The 15,465-nt window shown below is 50.3% G+C and overlaps 1 protein-coding gene across 1 annotated transcript; it reads left to right on the forward strand.

Moving 5' to 3' along the window:
* Positions 1 to 2,631: 2,631 nt before the first annotated feature.
* UCP1 (uncoupling protein 1) lies at positions 2,632 to 9,497 on the forward strand. The gene is made up of 6 exons (XM_056119163.1): positions 2,632 to 2,760; positions 3,658 to 3,856; positions 6,449 to 6,649; positions 6,751 to 6,852; positions 7,441 to 7,621; positions 9,360 to 9,497. The coding sequence occupies exons 1-6, from the start codon at positions 2,632 to 2,634 to the stop codon at positions 9,472 to 9,474; spliced, it is 927 nt and encodes a 308-aa protein (XP_055975138.1). The 3' UTR covers positions 9,475 to 9,497.
* Positions 9,498 to 15,465: the final 5,968 nt, after the last annotated feature.

The following is a 15,465-nucleotide window of genomic DNA, read 5'->3' on the forward strand; positions in this document are numbered from 1 at the left end:
GCAAGGCAAATGCAGCTTCCCGCCACTCTCTATCCATGATGAATCCTATTCTCTTCGGATGATTCCAAGACTTTAAAAATGGATCTCACTGCAGGCCGGAGAGGTAGGACAAAGGACAGGTGCTGCTTTGCATGTGGCCAACCAAGATTCGATCCCTGGCACTGCATCGGGTCTTATGAACACCGCCAGGAGTGATCCCTGAGCCCAGAGTCAGGAGTAAGCCTTGAGCACAGCTGGAGGTTCGCCCCCCCCCCCCCAAAGAAAAAAGCCAAAAAAAAATATGGTTCTTGTCTCCTGGTCCTTAAAGTCACCTCCACTTAACACCTACAGCAGAACAATCCGCACCATCCCTGGGTAGACCCATCCCGTTCTTGGAGACCCCTGTGAAAACACCACCAGCACATCTAACCATCCCCAAAGCCATGGTGTCTAGCAGGTTAAAGGAATGTGGACGGGTGATGCTTTGGTGTTGGCGCGGCAGAGAGAGGCAGGACAGGGTCTGCTCTCTGCTGCCTCTTTGCCGCCGCCCATGACCTCACGGCTTATGGCTGTTGCCCTGCCTCCTCCCTCTGGCCCGTTATCCAACTTTCCACCCAGGCAGCCAACAGCACCCACCGCACACATGCGCGCTCACTCTGCTTCCCCTACGCTGCCGCTCTCTTGTGCAATTGCTCTTCAGCAGGGGTTTGTCGGGGAAGGCAGACGCCCAAGCTCTCTTCCTCCGCTGTCTACCTGGAGTCCCCCTCCTTTTAACTCTAGCTTCCTGGTGCTCCCCTCACGCCTGCCTCCCGCAGAGCCCGGGGGCGTGGGGGGTGTTCTCTTGCCCTGCACACCCACCTTGCATTCTAAGACCTTGGAAACTGTCGGGGCAGCTCCTGAGCCCATTTTCTCTGCTCCTGGAGGTGCCTTTCAGCCCCTCCCGTGAGCGCAGTGGCAATGCTGAGGTCCTGCAGGCTGGATTGAGAACCAGCAGGGTCTCTGGGCTCTCTGGGCAGTGCCAGGAGCTGCACCCTCCCTCCCTCCTTCCTTCCCTCCCTCTCACTCCTATTCTAAATGCATTTTTTAAAGTTTCTGAAATTGTGAGACGTTACTGGTGCCCGCTCGAGCAAATCGATGAACAACGGGAGGATAGTGCTACAGTGCTGAAAGTATCCATGAGCACACAAACCCATCTTTGACGGGGATGAGGAGGAGGTAGATCTCCCCCTTCTACCACACAACGCACCGTTTCTCGCTGTACAGGAGACGGCAGTGAGGGTTCTCAGGGATGGTTCTGGAACCAGATCATTCTGTACAGATGGAAGGAAAACGGGAGTGAAGGGCAGATAAAGGGCACCTGGAGTCCAGCGACACTGAGTGTCTCTAGTCAGAGCTCCTGAGGAGTGGAATGAGCAGGAAGCAGGGGACCTTGCTTCATCCAGCAGCTGCCTGTGTTCACACCCCCAGCTGCTCCGGGCTCCTGGAATGAGCTTGAAGTCAAAGTCAGTTAAGGTGCCACTCCTGGTCCTCAACAGTGTTCACTGTCACTGTCACTGTCCTCCCGTTGTTCATCGATTTGCTCGAGCGGGGCCCAGTAACATCTCCATTTTGAGACTTGTTGTTACTGGTTTTGGCATATCAAATACGTCCCGGGCAGCTTGCCAGGCTTTGGCATGCGGGTGAGATACTCTGGATAGCTTGTCGGGCTCTTCGAGAGGGGCGGAGGAATCGAACCCAGTTTGGCCAGGCAAACGCCCTACTGCTGTGCTATCGCTCCAGTCCAACAGTGTTCAATGATATTTTTTTTTTCTTGTTTTGGAGGACCTGCTGTTTCTTTTGCCAGGCACCTACCAGGAAAGCCTGTCAAGGCTCACTGTTGTCCTTGGTGTCGCCTGGGCATCTTCCCTCTGGGTTTGAGAGAGGAGTCAGGAGGGTGATAAGTGCAAAGAAAAGCACCAGAGACCCTGTGATATTGAAAGAATTATACTGCGGCAGGAGAGGCAGGACAGCCGGGAGGGCGTTTTGCCTTGCACAGGGCGGACCCTGGTTGGATCCCTGGCAACCCCTGTAGTCCCCCAATCATCTCCAGGAGTGATCCCCTGAGCGCGGAGCCAGGTGGAAGCCCCGAGCATCACTGCGTGGTCCAACATCTAAATAAAGAACTTAAAAAAAAAATTAAACCGACATTAGAAGGAGAGCCAAGGGGAGAGACTCCAGCGGGGTCTCTCAAGGATGGGGGGGGGGGACCCTAAGAGTGAGAGTCGCGCTCCAGGCTTTCCTCTTTCTTTCTCAGGGTCCCGAGATGGGGCTGGTTTCAGGGAGTCACGGCTGGTCCCGCCTGGGGACGGCGGCCAGGGGCGCGGGGCGGCTGTCCGGAGCGCAGCCAGGACGGGGCGGGCTGCGGCAACCGGCGCCCCTGGGCCCGCCCCTTGGGCGTCCCGGTCCCGCGGGCCCCGCGGCCGTGGCCCGGCCGGGGCTATAAAAGCGGCGCGCGCGGCGCGGGGCGCACGGGTCCTGCCGCGCGCGCCGCCGCCCCCTCTGCCGCCGCCCCCCGACTCCGAGCCTCCGAGCCTCGAGTCCGCCCGCGGACCCCCACGCCCGCTCAGCGCCCACCCCGCACGCCCGCGCTCCCGCGCCCAGCCAGAGGGGACCATGGTGGCCCCCGCGGCGGCCGACGTGCCGCCCCCCACCATGCCCGTCAAGATCTTCTCCGCCGGGGTGTCCGCCTGCTTGGCCGATATCATCACCTTCCCGCTGGACACCGCCAAAGTCCGGCTGCAGGTAGGAGCCTCTCTCGGGAGCGCAGACGGCGGGGTCCCCACTCCCAGGGAGGGGGCCATCAACTGAAGGCGCACAGAGCCCAGACCAAGTTGCCCCAGAGTTAGGGCGCATCCCGAGCGTTGCAGAACTCAGACCCCCCAGCCGCTAACCCCGGTGGATGTATTTGTCCTTGTCCTTCCCAACAGGGACCCCTTCCAACATCCTGTGTCAGGGAGTGCGCACGGGGGTGGGAGTTTGTGAAGGGGGGATTGTAGGTATCCTGTCCACTGAGGGACTGTAGGGAGAGGTGTGCAGACCGTGCTTGCTAGCTGGACTGTTCATAGAGGGACTTTTTATATGTCACAGGCCGTGAGCCAGAGACTTCATATATCAATAGGTAGACAGTTATGGAGCAGAAGTAAATACATAGCATATATAAATAGTATAGAGACAGAGATAAATAATATCCATACAGAAATAAATAATATCCATTTCTAGAGGGGCAGATGGCTATAAAGATAGACATATTACATGCAAATGGGCAGGTTGCTATAAAGACTTCATATACAAACCAGTAGTTAGCTATCGAGATAGACACATCAAATGCAAATAGGCAAGTCGCTATCGAGATATAGATACGGCCACATCTTTATATATAAAATCAGTAGCTACAGGGACAAGCCGCAGGCATGTATATGTAGGTCCATGGGCCGTGGATGGGTAGATGTCTGCAGAGACGTCGGTGGAGGTGTGGTTGGAGATGCCCGGGGCAGTGGCCCGGCGGGGTCAAAACCCTGAGAAAGCAGGGGAGAGACTTTGGCTCAGCACTTCTCCTGGCTGCCAGCCCATCCTGCCTTCACTTCCCTGCCCAGTAGGACTCTGCGGTCACCTCTCTGACCCGTCTCTCCTCCATCCCAGGTGCAAGGAGAAAGCCCCAATGCTCCTGGCGTTAAGTACAAAGGGGTGCTGGGAACCATCGCCACGGTGGCCAAGACAGAGGGACCCCTGAAACTCTACGGTGGGCTCCCCGCGGGCATCCAGAGGCAGATCAGCTTTGCCTCGCTCCGCATCGGCCTCTACGACTCCGTGCAGGAATACTTCAACATCCAGAAAGACGGTAAGCCGGGCAGCGGGCTGTGGGAAGTGGGGGCCTCACAGAGCTCCTTTCCTGGCATCGTTTCACTGAAGTGACCCTTTCTGAGCCTTGTGTATGAGAGAGGGCTGCAAGGTCCCAGGCTCCTGAGTGACCCGCAGTGGAGTGGTTAGGTGCTGGCCAGATGGCACAGGGTCGAGTAGGCAAAGAGCCAGAGCAAAAGACAGAAACCACAGCCCGGCTCATTCTATGCCTGTCCCTCTCCTCCTGGCTCATCTCACCTAGCATAATACTCTCCATGGCCCTCTATGTATAAGCAAATCTCATTACTTCATTTCTTTTTCTTTTTTTCTCTTTATTGAATCAACATGAGATACAGTTACAAGCTTTCACATTTGAGTTTCAATCAACTAATGATCAAACACCCATCCCCCCACCGGTGCACAGTCTCCACCACCAATGTCCCCAATATTACTCCCCCTTTCTAACCTTTCCCCTGCCTCTATGACAGACAATTCCCCCCATACTCTCTCTCTCTACTTCTGGGAATTATGGTTTTCAATACAGATACTGAGAGATTATCACATTTGGTCCTTTATCTACTTTCAGCACACATCTCCCATCCCAAACAATTCCTCCAACCATCATTGCCTTAATGATTCCTTCTCTTTCCAGCTGCCTTCTTCCCCAACTCATGAGACAGGCTTCCCACTATGGGGCAATATTCCTGGCCCTTGTGTCTACTGTCCTTGAGTGTCCATCTCATATTATGTTATTTTATATTCCACAAATGAGTGCAGTTCTTCTATGTCTCTCCCTCTCTTTCTAACTCATTTCACTTAGCATGATAATCTCCATGTCCATCCACTTATAGTGACTTCATTTTTTTTCTAACAGCTGTGTAGTGTTCCACTGTGTAGAGGTACCATAATTTCTTTATCCACTCATCTGTTCTTGGGCATTTGGGTTGTTTCAGATTTTGGCCATTGTGAAGAGAGCGGCAATGAACATTGGAGTGCAGATGGCTTATCTGCATTGTATTTTGGGGCCAGTAGGGTAAATTCCCATCAGTGGTATTGATAGTTCGTATGGAAGCTCAATTTCTAGTTTTTTAAGGGATGTCCATATACTTTTTCAGAAAGGCTGGACCAATCAACATTCGCACCACTGGTGAATAAATGTCTGGCTGCATCCATGCCAGCACTGGTTGTCCTTTTTGATGTGTGCCAGTCTCTGTGGCATGAGATACTATCTCATTGTTGTTTTGATTCAATCTCCCTGATAATTAGCCACGTAGGGCACTTTTTCATATGCCTTCTAGCCATTTGTATTTCTTCTTTGAGGAAGTTCACCTCTTCTCTCCAGTTTTTGATGGGGTTGTATTTTTTTTCTTGTAAAGTTCCACCAGTGGCTTAAACGTCTTGGATATTAACTCCTTATCAGATGAGTGTTAAGTAAATATTTTTTTCCCATTCCGTGGGCTGTCTTTGTCCTCTGGTCATAGTTTCCTTTGAAAGGCAGATGCTTCCCTAGAGGCCTGAGAAGGAAAGAGGCCAGGGTGTTGGGGGACAGCTGAGAACCAGGTGGGCTAGGCAGCGGCTCAGCGGCTGCAGTTCAAGAAAGGCTCTGCTCCTGGGGTGCCTCAGAGGGCAGAGGATGTGGATTTATGTGCTTCCTCCACCCCTGATAGCCGGCAGATGGCTTGAACCCCATCACTTCCACTGCGTTCAAGGAGGGAAATGTCATTATGTGCCTTTCACAGCCCAGGATACAGTACTCCTGAAAAAATCCTCTTGAGAGTGACTTGTAGAACCGGCCAGGAGCTGCAGGACTATTTGGGGTTGAAGTAAATGAAATCCATCTTGACTAACCTAAGCTAACTTAAAAAAAGATGTCAAGTGAGAAATCCCTTTTGCATCTTGGCTGTCATTTATTTTTGCCTCTATGGTAAACAGTGGGAAGCTGGTCCCAAGGATGGGGACAATCTGTCCCCTTGGACCTTTCCTCAGATCCTGGAATCCAGCAGTTAAAATGACCATTGGTGATAGAAGTCTCCAGACACTCTTGGTGGCTGGTGCCTCTTCCCAACTGGGAATTGTTGGAAAAGAACCCAAGGCAGGAAAGGGCTAAGTGGATGGGATGAAGCCATTGTTGAAATCAACATGTGTCTCCTTCTCCTTCACTGTCTTTCCTGGGGCGGGGTTAAGGCATTTGTCCTGGGTGCAGCCGACCTTGGTTCAAATCCCTGGCACCCTATAGGGTCTCCAAGCACTGCCAGGGATCACGAGCACAGAGCCAGGAATAACGCCTGAATATTTCCAGGTACGCCCCCCAAACAAAACAAAACCAAAAAGTTCAGACAACTTTAAAGTCTTCTGGCCCTTGGATGAGTGTATGCTTATTTTTCATTCTGGTTCGGAGGACCTCATCTTCTATAGACAGTCCCGATTGTACTCTCTCTCTGGCCTTCGCTTTTAGTCCTTAGTTTTAGTATGTGAACAATCCCCACTTGCATCAGGGGCTCAGAGAGGATGCAGAGAAAGCAAATCATGTGAAAGCACAACCAAAGCCTTTTGGGTCTAGATCCCTGAATAAATATTTGCTCTCTCTGGCTAGCCCCTGCAACTTTAGGAAACAAGATCACAGCTGGCCTCATGACTGGAGGTGTGGCAGTTTTCGTCGGGCAGCCCACCGAAGTGGCCAAGGTCAGGATGCAGGCACAGAGCAAACTGCATTGGTTCAAGCCCCGTTACACGGGGACGTACAACGCCTACTATGTGATCGTGACCACGGAAGGCATCCTCGGGCTGTGGAAAGGTGAGTGGCTCTCTGTGACCTTTTGCCCAACTTGAAGTACATTCCTCCAAAGGGCTCCTTCCCCGGGAATAGTGTGATCATCACTCTTTTCCACCCCAAAGGGACAAGTCTCAACCTGACAAGGAACGTCATCATCAACTGCACGGAGCTGGTGGTATATGATGTCCTCAAGAACGCCCTGGTGAAGAACAACCTGCTAGCAGGTATCTGGCTTCCTCTTAGATGGGTGCAGGGAGGAATATCTGTCCTTGTCCCTCCAGCAGGGACTCCTACCCAACATTCTGTGTTAGGGTTCTGGAGAGTTCTTAGGGGGTGTGCCTGGGGGATGGGACGAGAATACCCCCAAAGTCAAAAGGTGGATTATAGGGTAGTTTCTCCACTGAGAGATGTAGATAGAGGGGTGCAGTATTTTCTGAATCTCGGTCGACCCGGGGTTTCCCTCCCTCCCACCCCACGCGATGTTTTCACTCTGGTCATCCCCTTTTTAGAACATATGAGAAAAAAATACGTGCTCACTCAGGAGAACCTTTCAGAAGGAAGCAGAAAATGACTAAAATCTAAAGTGTTACAAGGTTTTTGCTGCAACAGGAGTATTTTCCCATCGACACCCAAATGTAGCCAGAGTGCTGGGTCAGCATCACTTCCGGGTCACAGTGCCTCATCCTTACATTCCCGCCTGCTGAAGGCTGGGTCCTGATCTCTGGTCTCGGGGAGGATCAGGGACCTGACAGGTAGCAGCCGGGAAGTCCTGTGTATGAGGGATGCTAACCTGTATCCATGGCTCCTTGCAGATGATGTGCCCTGCCACTTCGTGTCGGCGCTGGTGGCTGGGTTTTGCACAACGGCGTTGTCTTCTCCTGTGGACGTGGTGAAAACCAGATTCATCAACTCCCCACCGGGCCACTACCCGAGCGTGAAAAGCTGTGCCCTCAACATGCTCAAGAAGGAAGGCCCCTCGGCTTTCTTCAAAGGGTGGGTGCCGCTAGGTCTGTGGGGTCCAGGGTCTCTGTGTGCCAGGGGCCACCAACCAGTCTGGTCCACCCACGGAGAGAGTAGCAGCCTTCAGAAACACCTGCCATCCCTCACGGTGTTTCTCTGAGATGCCCTTTCCCATCTCAAGCCTAGGCAGAGCTGTGTTCTGGAATGTTCTTGGCCTTGAGGGGGGGTCATCAGAAGCTCCTCCATTGGTCCTGCTCTACTGGGTATATTGGCGACCTTGTGCCTTCTCTAGAAATGAGAAGCAGGCAGGATGAGGGTCAGGGAAATGCCGGATTTGAGGTTCCCTATTTTAACTGGGGGGGGGGAACCCCTGACTTAGAAAAGTGAACAACAAAAATGAGTATTTAACAGGCCTAGAACTTAGCATTGTGATTGGTTGTGTTTTTCCTGAGCAAAATTAGATTCACAATGTCTTTCCCAGTATGAGCTGCTTTATAGATCCGTGACAAGACCCAAATGCGGTGGGTGAGACTTTTCAAGCCAGTGTCGTAGTTTCCTTTGCATATATTCCAAAGTAGAATTGCTAGAGCACATAGTCTGTTTTGAAACTCTTTTTCTGGAAGTTGAAGGGGGCATACCCAAGGCTGCTGGCCGAGGCCACTCCTGGCTCTGTGTGGGGGGGTTGCCCCTGTTGGTGCTCAAGGGACCACGTGACGCCGGGGATCGAACCTGGGGCCCCAACTTGCAAAGTGTGTGCTCAGCTGTCTTTGCAGCTCCTAGTTTTAATAATCTCTGTCCCGATTTCCAGTGGCGTCACCAGTTTACATTCCAACCTACCGGGCCCACCTTGGCCTTCTCTCTAGGACATCGCCCACCCTTGCCACCTCCCATTTCGTAGATGTGCAGTGCCCAGCCTGGCTGGCATGAGCACTCGTGGGGACCTTTAATCTGCATTTCCTGATAAGTTGTGATACGGAGCTACTTCCCATGTGCCTGTTGATAAGAAACCAATTTTTAGGCCAGATTTTTAACAAATCTCTCCACGGGTGATTTAACAGATGGTATCTTTTCCTCCTGTTACGACTGCAAACAGGCATGGGAAATCAGCTATTCACTCTGCAGGGTTCAGTAGAATTCTTCAAAATCCCCCCTTGAAAATCAACCACACACAGGCCCTTGCAGACCAAGCCTTGCTAAGTTCTAGAAAGCACTGATTTCCTGACTCTGGAAAATAGTCCACTTTGCTACTTCACTGTGTCCCCGGCCCCCACCACCTCCCTCACCTTTCTTCCTATCTTCATGGGAAAAGAAAAGAAAAGAAAAAATTCCCTCCTCTCTAAAAAAGCAGCAAGGGGTTATCAACAAAGGCCGTGGCAGAGGGGAGAGTTGCATGGCTGGGAAGAAGGAAGGATACTGTGTGTTTGTACAGATGTGGGCCCGCAGTAGGGCTGACTGGAGTGGTGGGAGGCGGGATGGGACAGTTCATGCAACTCCGGAACACCTTCATTTGACAATGGGCTTAGCGTTGTGTGTGCACTGTTCTATTCAAGATGCCAGAGCAGGGGCCAGAGCCAGCGGGGAGGGCATTTGCCTTGCATGAGGCCAACCCAGGTATGATCCCCAGCATCCCATATGGTCCCCGAAAAACACCAGGAGTAATTTCTGAGTGCAGAGCCAGGAGTAACCCCTGTGCATTGCCAGGTGTGATCCAAAGGGGGAAAAAAAGATGCCAAGGCAAAAACAGTTAGTGTTGCTGTACCTTCTTTTCTAGATTCATGCCCTCCTTCCTGCGACTGGGATCCTGGACCGTCATTATGTACGTGTGCTTTGAGCAGCTGAAGAAAGAACTTATGAAGTCCAGGCAGACCGTGGACTGCAGCACATAATCCCTTCCACCCACAAGGGAGCTCCACAGAGGGGACACCTGGGTGCTGACACCTGTTCACTTCATTTCACCCTAAAAAGATACAGGAATTCTGGTAGAGTAGAGCATTGGGATTTTTTTTTTCTTTTTGGGTCACACCCATCAATGCAAAAGGGTTACTCTTGGCTCATGCACTCAGGAATTACTCCTGGCGGTGCTCGGGGGACCATATGGGATGCTGGGAATTGAACCCGGGTCAGCCGCGTGCAAGGCAAACGCCCTCCCCGCTGTGCTATGGCTCCAGCCCCTGAGTTGTTGTTTTTTTTTTTTAAGGAAAACTATTAATACCTATTTTGTGTGACTTTTATTGTGCTCTGAGAAGGGACGATCAGGACACTCAGTGTTCCTTCATCCTGGCACTGTGGCATGGAGAGATGCTCACTTTGGTCAGGGCAGTGATTTTTATGATCGTTGAGGAAGGACTTTCATGTGCCTTACAGTTCAGACTGCTGAGAAAGGAAGGCTGAGTGGAATGCATTTTTGTATTTATAAACACTTAAAAAAGAACAGCTGTCAGAGAATGTTACTATTTTCTATTGATTAACCCCGTTGTCAGTTCACACAGCCAATAAAGTTGCTAATACTGTCAAAAGTGTCTCTTTTTTGATTCTGAATCTGAAGGTAAGAATTGATATTCATCTAGATTCCAAAATCACCTCACGTTAGGTGTTTGGAATTAACAGGCAGAAACTTGCTTCAAATGTGAGTAGTGCAGATTTAAAATGCGCAGTCTGGTTTTATGACATCTCTAACACCTAATCTGAGACAGCAAGTTTGTGTGGCCATCATGGTTATTAGAATCATGCATCAATGCAAGAACTATTTTTTAAAAATTTTATTTTGCATTTTGGGTCACACCCAGCGATGTTCAGGGGTTACTCCCAGCTCTGCACTCAGGAATCACTCATGATGGTGCTTGGGGGACCATATGGGATGCCAGGAATCAAACCCAGGTCGGCCGTGTGCAAGGCAAACGCCCTACCCACTGTATTACCACTTCAGCCCCAAGAACTAGATTTTTTGAGCTAAAAGGTTTGGCTAGGTAGAGGAATAATTTGTGGGCAGGGGCGGGGGAAAGGTTGGGCCATACCCTGAGATGCTTAGGGGTTACTCCTGGCTCTGCTCTCAGGAATAACCTCCTGGTGAGCTCAGGAAACGGTATGGGGTATTAGGGATTGAATCTAGGTAAGCACCTTACCCATTGTCTCATCTCTCCAGCCCCAGAATAATCTTTTATTTAGATTATTTTATTATTTTGGCACAGGGATCAAATCTCGGGCCTCACACATGCAAGGCAAGTGTTTTCCTGCTGAATCACATCTTTGACTCCAATCTGAGACTCACTGAGATAAAAAATGACCCTCCTCTGGGGGCAGAACAGTGATTAGAGCACTCACCTTGCATGTGGCCGACTCAGGTTCAATACCCAGCACCACAGATGGTCTCCATAGCCCATCAGGAGTGATCCCTGAGCACAGAGCCAAGAATACACCTGGAGCACTGCTGGGTGTGCCTCCCCCCATTAAAAAGAAAAAAGACTTTTCCAGGCATTCTTCTGCCAAATTGAATTTCTCTTTAACATATGTTGTAATTTTTGTTCATGCTTACAAGTAAAGGGCAGGAAAAAATAATGAACTGTAGCACTGTAGCACTGTCCTCCCGTTGTTCATCGATTTGCTCGAGCAGGCCAAGTAACGTCTCCATTGTGAAGTTTGTTGTTACTGTGTTTGGCATATCGAATACATCACGGGGAGCTTGTCAGGCTTTGCCATGCGGGCGAGATATTCTCGGTAGCTTGCCGGGCTCTCAGTGAGGGGCGGAGGAATTAAACTCGAGTTGGCTGGGTCAGCCACTTGCAAGGCAAAATCCCTTCCCACTGTGCTATCGCTCCAGCCCAGTGAATGAACAGGCAGTTCAAAAGAAAAACTACCTGACAAGGCCTGGGCTTGTCTTTAAAAAAAAAAAAAAAAAGCAAGAACAACAGCTGAAAAGCCAGAATAATCAGAGGTTCTGTGAAAAAAACAAAGATGAAGGGAGGCCAATGAGGCAATCCAGTCACTTTATTTAACGCTCCTGGGTGGATTGGTTGCTTTTGAAAAACTGCAAAATGGGATGGACGGCAGGACCGACTGAGAATGAAGAACGAGGAAGAAAACAGAGGCCAGAGAGGCAGGACAGGGGTTCAGGTGTTGCATAGAGCCCATCCGAGTTGGTTCCCCAGGACCACATATGGTCCCCGAGAACTGCCAGGAGTTATCCCTGAGCACAAGGCCAGGGGCAAGTCCTGAGTCTCACCAGGTGTGGCCCAGAAACCAAACGAAAACAAAATATAAAGAATAAGAAAGAAGAAGAAAATGTCTAACTGTCTGGGGCCCAAGGTTAACCCCTGCTTGGGGAGAAGGGTCAGCCTGGGCTCTGCCTTGTGGCATTTCTGGCCAAATGGGTGGCGACAGGGGGCTGGAGTGATAGCACAGCCAGTAGGGCTTTTGCCTTGCCCGCGGCCGACCCAGGTTCGATTCCCAGCATCCCACATGGTCACCTGAGCACCGCTAGGAGTAATTCCTGAGTGCATGAGCCAGAAGTAACCCCTGAGCATTGCCAAGTGTGACCCAAATAGCAAAATAAATAAAAATAAAAACCCCAAAAAACAAATGGGTGGCAGCTGGTCTCAAAGGGAAGTCCCACCAATTCAAAAATGAGCCTCCGTGCCTATGTTTCTTTGGAGGCTAAGGAAGAAAATGGTTTCTTCACTGGGATCCCGACAAGGAGGCATACCCTTGACCAAATAAAGTCGGGGACCTTGGAACAATCTCTGTTCACCCTCAGGATGGCAGAACTGGGGGGGAATCTCTCACCCATCTATGAGGGCGTTATCTTGGAACACCAAGCAGATCGCGTATGCCCTACAATGGGCACGCAGGGTGAACTTACCTGCGTGTATGCAATTAGGTCAGCAGAATGATCAATCTGGTCACAGAATCACAGACACAAATTAGGATACTTTGATAGAGGCTTTATTAGCAGTCTGGCCCTTCCCTCTTCTTTCTGGTTCCTTCTAGCTCACTTCCTAACATCATTGAGGTTTATCAAACTGTCATCTGTTTAAGTGACAATTTTGATTTCTATACACATTCTTTAATGTATATACTTGAGCTTGGGGGAGGGCACAGGCTCCCAAACAGTGCTCAGGGGACCCAGAAAGTCACTCCCAGTTACACTAGTTCAACTGGGCCGGGAGGTTTGGTGCTAGGGTGTATGGGGGCCATTTATACCACTGGCCCCAAGCTATCCACCTGGCCCTATATTAGAGCTCTTCAACATTTCCCCATTTTTGAGTGGGGTGATAGCTGGTGGTTTCAGGGGACCATACAGTGCCAGGGATGGAATCAAGATTGAAGCATGCTCCATCCCTTTGAGCCAACTCCCAGGCCCATTTTCCCTTATGTTTTTAGGTTTTATCTGTTCCCCTTCATCAAAGTTCTTGAGAAAGAGCTACTGTTACATTTTTACACCGCCTTTTGTTTTTCTAACATACGTTTAAAGCTACAGTTTAGCACTAACTTGAATACCTAGAGCTTTAGCTGTATGCCAACAGTTCCCAGTACTTGTGTTCAAACACACAGGCATAAACCGGGGCTGAAGTGGATGTCCTGTACACAGGCAGCTCCATCTATTCCGGGGCACTGCTGGGTATGACTCAAAGGAAAAGACAAAGGCCCCAAATACATATGCATTTAAAAAAAAGAATTTTTTGCAGCTTTCAGAACAAGGAAAGCATGCAACAATATAAAAACAGATTTAAGACACATTGGAAAGTCAAGAAAAAATATTGTGGCACCACTGGGTTTTTCTTCCACTGTAAGAATAAGGAGTGTGTGTGTGTGTGTGTGTGTGTTTTTTCTGGTCTTGTAATCCATTACCCAGTAATATCTTCAACAGGCCACTAATGATTTTTAAAAAATAAGTCACAAAATAGGGCAAAGGCAATAGTATGGGATCAAGGAACTGGCCTGACATGCAGCCAATCCTGGCTCAATCCCTGCTACCAAATATGGTCCCCTGGGCACCACCAAGAGTGACCTCTGAGCTGTGCCAGATGTGGTTCAAGCCCACCTTCCCCCCTTCCCCCCAAAAAAACCGTAGAAATGAATTTCCCCAATATTTTCCTAGGAACACGATGAAAAGATTAAAAGCACTGGGGCTGGAGTGATAGTACAGCGGGTAGGGCATCTGCCTTGCATGCGACCAACCCGGGTTCGATTCCCAGCATCCCATATGGTCCCCTGAGCACCGCCAGGGGTAATTCCTGGGTGCAGAGCCAGGAGTGACCCCTGAGCATTGCCGGGTGTGACCCAAAAAGCAAAAAAAGATTACAAGCATTATTTGCCCATATTTGACTGAGAACAGAATGGAGGGTGGGAAGAGCACAGAAGAACGAACAGGAAGGCTATTAACCATTTTAACAGGCTTTTTTTTTTATTTGCTCACCACATTCTGAACAAACAAGGAAGACTTCACATTTCAACTATTGCTCTGATCTAAGAAGCTGACTGCTTCACCCAACGAAGACGGGGAGCTCTAAGTGCAGGCGGCCTGCCCCCCAGGAAAGCTTCTTGGTGTCACACACATAGAGATGCGCGCTCCTGCAGAGAGACCAGCAGGTCCCCGTGCTCCCTCCAGCCACTGAAGGCTCCTCCCAGCCATCGAAGGCGCCTGTGGGTGCGAGGCTTCCGGTGCTCTTCAGAACTAGGTGCCATGAGTCCTGAGAAACCACCTTGGTCCCCAACACTGAATCCAGGACAATTCCGGTGAGGCCTCTGCTCTCCTCTGCAGGATGCCGTGGAATCGTGTCTGCTCTGACGTGGTTTCACACCCCAAGTCACGCTTCTCCTGGGAGTAGATCTTCCCCCGTGGGGTTTTCTTCCACTCCACGTCTGGGAAACGGAACGTGACAAAGCAGGACACTGAGGATGCACGGGGAGGACGGCGGTGTCCCCGGGAGGAGCATGGACAAGTCCAGGATGCGCTTCAACAGGCACACGGTGGGACGGACATTGTCACGGAGAAGACGATCTGCGGAACTAGGATGGTGCCCGCGGGACACCTGGCTCTTCTCTCTGACTCTATCACTGTGCTTCCACACAGAGAGGGGCGCTGGGGTTCACGGATCGCCCGAGTCTCTCCACGGCTTTAAAGATCGCCCCTCAGGACACACAGGAGTGACCACACAGGACGCGTCCTTTCTCGACTCTCGCCTGGCATGTACACAAACCCTCTGCAACACAGGGTCACTTTGGGGACATGAAAACAAACAGGATTTTCCTGCTACTTCTAGCACTTCTAAGCACTACTTTGGTATTTTATTATTAGAGAAAAAGAACTAGAAATCTAAATATTCATGAAAAACTACATAAAGAAGACACAGATGCTGAAGCAAGAAACGGGAAGGCAAATACAATTATACGCTGCTTCTCATGAATGTCCCAGCAGAGAAGGGGAACATCTCATGTGACCTTCTCATTACCAACTAGTGACGTTTCGATGGGCTTCCAGCCCTATCACACCTGAGAATCTGTCAGTGGTCTTTTGACCAAATTCAGTGTAGAACTATCTGAAACGGTTAATGATTACTGTAAGCAAAACTGAAACATCATCTGTAACAAACAAACAGAGGTGAATTTAAAGGCCCTATCCCGAGCAAACTTTCTAAGGAGAATTATCTAGCATCATTATAAAGAGTTTATTTTTCTCCTGAGGAGGGGAAAGACTTACGTGGAAAGCTTCCCCAGCCATACTGTAATGGTTAAGCGGACTGACAAATGTTTAAACCATTCAAGATCTCAGTCGCTAGAAGATTCAAACACCAAGATTTTCCAGCACACAAACGAAGATGACAGAACGGCTCGCCAACAGCTGCCCATCGCCACACGTGGGCACAGCGTACCTTTGTGGT

The sequence above is a fragment of the Sorex fumeus genome, unplaced genomic scaffold (genome assembly GCF_029834395.1).
Source record: "Sorex fumeus unplaced genomic scaffold, SorFum_2.1 ptg000039l, whole genome shotgun sequence".
Lineage (NCBI taxonomy): Eukaryota > Metazoa > Chordata > Mammalia > Eulipotyphla > Soricidae > Sorex > Sorex fumeus.